The 3,942-nt window shown below is 35.5% G+C and overlaps 1 protein-coding gene across 1 annotated transcript in view; it reads left to right on the top strand.

The window, feature by feature from the left end:
* LOTGIDRAFT_238151 (hypothetical protein) overlaps nucleotides 1-3,081 on the top strand; it is a gene marked incomplete at its 5' end in the record, with an annotated part of 5,244 nt that extends 2,163 nt beyond the window's left edge. The window contains 3 exons of the mRNA XM_009049267.1: nucleotides 487-707; nucleotides 993-1,121; nucleotides 1,672-3,081. Of these exons, the coding sequence (XP_009047515.1) occupies nucleotides 487-707; nucleotides 993-1,121; nucleotides 1,672-1,854 (533 nt within the window). The 3' untranslated portion in view covers nucleotides 1,855-3,081. The remainder of the gene's footprint in view (nucleotides 1-486; nucleotides 708-992; nucleotides 1,122-1,671) is intronic.
* Nucleotides 3,082-3,942: the final 861 nt, after the last annotated feature.

Genomic DNA, 3,942 nt, shown 5'->3' with positions numbered 1-3,942 from the left:
AAATCAACACCTACTACCACTTTATACTGATATTTCACCATCAAACTATACCCTGTAAATCAACACCTACTACCACTTTATACTGATATTTCACTATCAAAATATACCCTGTAAATCAAAACCTACTGCCACTTTATACTGATATTTCACCATCAAAATATACCCTGTAAATCAACACCTACTGCAACTTTATACTGATATTTCACCATCAAAATATACCCTGTAAATTAACACCTACTGTCACTTTATACTGATATTTCACTATCAAAATATACCCTGTAAATCAACACCTACTGCCACTTTATACTGATATTTCACCATCAAAATATACCCTGTAAATCAACACCTACTACCACTTTATACTGATATTTCACTATCAAAATATACCCTGTAAATCAACACCTACTGCCACTTTATACTGATATTTCACTATCAATATATACCCTGTAAATAAACACCTACTACCACTTTATACTGATATTTCAGGTGAGAATTACAATTACGACCAGTCAGCTGACAAGAGAAAGGTTGATCCTGTAAATGCTGGCTATGATCAACCATCAGACCCTCCCGCTTACACCCCTTCACCTTATGGTAATCAGCAGCACGGACATAACCCCAGTAGACAATACCCAATGGGACAGTACCCTCCTGGGCCACCGGGGTACTACCCACCACCTAACAACACAAACAATGTGAACGTCGTTGTGAGTATTATTTTCTTCTATCCTGTCAAAGTCGACTAATTTTAAGGCAATTTAATATCTTTCTTTACGACTTTTAGAAACTTGTCACATCGGAGTAAATCTGATTAATCACTGGGTCTTATCTAAACAATTGTTTTCCAGCCAATTACAATTAATTTGACTTTTAGCCAAATTTTCTGCAAATTTTTTTTAAGTTAAACTTAAGAAAGCGAACTTTTGAAAACGTAACAAGCCCAAAAACTTACAGGACAGTGGGAGGTAAATGTCCATTATATTATTTTGCAGATGACCCAGCCTCAAATGGCGACTGTTATAGTGAACCCAAGACCAAATGATTATTTGGGATGGTCTATTTTCACCTTGCTATGCTGTTGTTTACCTATTGGTATTGCAGCTATTGTTTTCTCGTGTAACGTAAGTAATGTTTATTATTGTTATAAATGAGGATATTTATGTTGTTTATTTGGTAAAAATAGTCCGATGACTCTGTTGGTGGACAGGACTGTCTGCGAGGTCATTCTTCAACCTATAAGATATAAGCCTCAATAGCAAGTCTAAAACACTTCTCTCCTTTGGAATACTTCATACCCCAGACGGGCTATGATTAGCTGTATTCGCTATCGTACAATTCAATCAACTAGCTGCATTCGCGATACAAGAATAGTGGCAATTGCAATCAGGGTATAAGACGAAGTTCGTAATACCTTGACATTCTCTGGCAAACCTCAAGACATAATGTGCAAAAAATCCATTGATTTACTGGACATTCATAACAGGCCAACTGAAATCCGTTGATTTCTATGGCCTTTGACAGTCCCAAGACCCCTTGCCTCAGGGAGATTCGATCCTTTCGGCATCTCTCAGTTTCGGCATACAATCAGTTTTGAACCTGAAAAGGTTTGTGGCCCTGTATACTAATAACTCTGAGGTGGTAATCATTCCAATTAATATATTTTCATTGCAGGCGAGATCATCATCAGATAATCTACATTTTGAACAAGCCAGAAAGGAGGCGAACACTGCCCGAATCCTAAATATTGTTGGGTTGGTCCTGGGATTGGGTATTTCTATTCTGATGATAGTGTTGTACTCTACTGGAGTTTTCTACGTCAGAACAAACAACTACAATTATGAGTACGGAAAATAGACCAATCTTGTAACACGCCATTGTTTACAGCACAGGGAATGTTGTCAGAAATATCATACTTTACTATGAACAAATTTAGATTTATAGGAGAAATCTGATTGGTTTTTTGCTAGACTGCTAAGCTTTCTTTCAGTTTACGATAATACTTTACAAAGACTACAAGACGCAATTTGATGGGATAAAGGGATTATAACGAGATTATCTTCAATTTGTATGCTAAAGGCATCAATTCCGATTTGCAATCAGCCGTCTGTGGTTCTTGGAATTCCATTAAAACTAATCCCCAAATTGGAATAGCGCACATTGATGCTTTGAGTGTCCCCGATACACATAAAGAATTAGAAAACCTCTTTACAATCCCTTTAATATTTAAATCTAGACTACCGTATCAACCAATGAAATTCTCAGTATTTCATATTTTCAACTGTCTATAAGTTATGATGTTGCTGACAGCAGACGACCAATTATAGTGCCTTAAACTTTCTGTATGTTTCAGAGCTAATAATATAATTACTTAAGCTAATACTAATAGAAAGTGCTATCAATTATTAACGTAGTATTACATAGTTGCTATTGATATGACCTTTGCGATAGTGACTTCATTTTACACCTGTGTTAGTGTAATTGCAACAACCACCGAAAATTGAAATAGTGCAAATTGATGCTATATTATTACATAGTGTACTTTAGATGTATCTAATTACTTAATTGTTTTCACAAAATTCGACTCTATCCTAGATTTTATTATATTTTTGTAATGGAGACGGCTAATCTCATGTTCTCTTTTTGGTTTTATTTTCTTTTTGTATTATATCAATGAAAACGAATTTCGTATTGTCTGATCTTACTTAGCTTTCTGTATTTTCTTTTTATTTTATGATAAAAAGGGACCAATTTGTATCAAATAATCTTACTTAGATATCTGTAACACTTTTCAAATGAGATATCTTGTGTCAGGTTCTTGAATCGTGACACGAATACCCGAAATCTAGCTCTCTCAGCATGTAACAGATGTAACAACTGAGTATTTAGCTTCAAATTTAGCGACAAGTGAACGTGCTTTATTTCATTTCTACTTTCAGAAACAAAAGCTTATCAATTCTAACCGTCATTTTTTAAGCTCCGCGTATAATTGTCTTCATTAAGGTGATTGACCAAATTACAACCTTTCTTTGCATCTCACTGTTTATTTTTTTTACTGTGCATCAATAAAACTTCTGTAAGTACATGTCTTTTTTCTTTATTTAAGCTTCTGTTTGAGTCAGAAATTGCTTGAATCATAATTCGGGGCTCAGCGTAGTGATATTACTCGTGAACTACGTACACTCGTGGTATCACTACGCCAAGTCCCTCGAGCAATATTGACACACAGGCGCAGTTCGACCATTGGATACTGCGATTTACATTAAATATTTAGAATTCTATGGTTTAAGAGTAGACACCAAATGCTATGACGTGAAGAGAAAACTTAAGTCGCGTTAAATGCATTTACCCCCAACCCAGATCAGAAAATTTTCCAGGGGAGCCTCCTTCATCACCCCGCCGCAACTTGTACCCTATAAAATCTACAAAGGTGCTCGGATGCGCCCCTCCCCCACCCCCAGTCAATGAAATCCCGGCTTCGCCACTGGATTATATATTATATAATTTACAGAATATATAACTAATATATTTAGAGTGATTTGGATACACGATGAAGATTGCTTTCATATACCTTTATTAAATTCTTTAAATACTTCTCTATCCTATTGATTAAAGGTATATATATATATATACTAGCGGTGGAAATACAAGTAATATGGATTACGATGGTATATCCACTTTACATTTGGTCTGAGTGTGGATGGGTATGTCGGGGTGGAGAAATTAAATAAGAAATAAATACGTCATAATGAAAAGTGGTATCAGGTGTTTTGAAGAGTAATTATACCCTGCCTGGGGTCACACCTGGCATTGCTGCTAAACATACACAACAAACACGACAAACACAACAAACACGACAAACACAACAAACACGACAAACACAACAAACACAACAAACACGACAAACAAGTGACTTGACCAGTTGACTGAATTAATTTAAAATTT

Source organism: Lottia gigantea (genome assembly GCF_000327385.1).
Source record: "Lottia gigantea unplaced genomic scaffold LOTGIsca_132, whole genome shotgun sequence".
In the NCBI taxonomy this organism is placed as follows: Eukaryota; Metazoa; Mollusca; class Gastropoda; family Lottiidae; genus Lottia; species Lottia gigantea.
The sequence above is the reverse complement of the archived record's forward strand: the minus strand, read 5'-3'. Positions and strand labels throughout refer to the sequence as shown.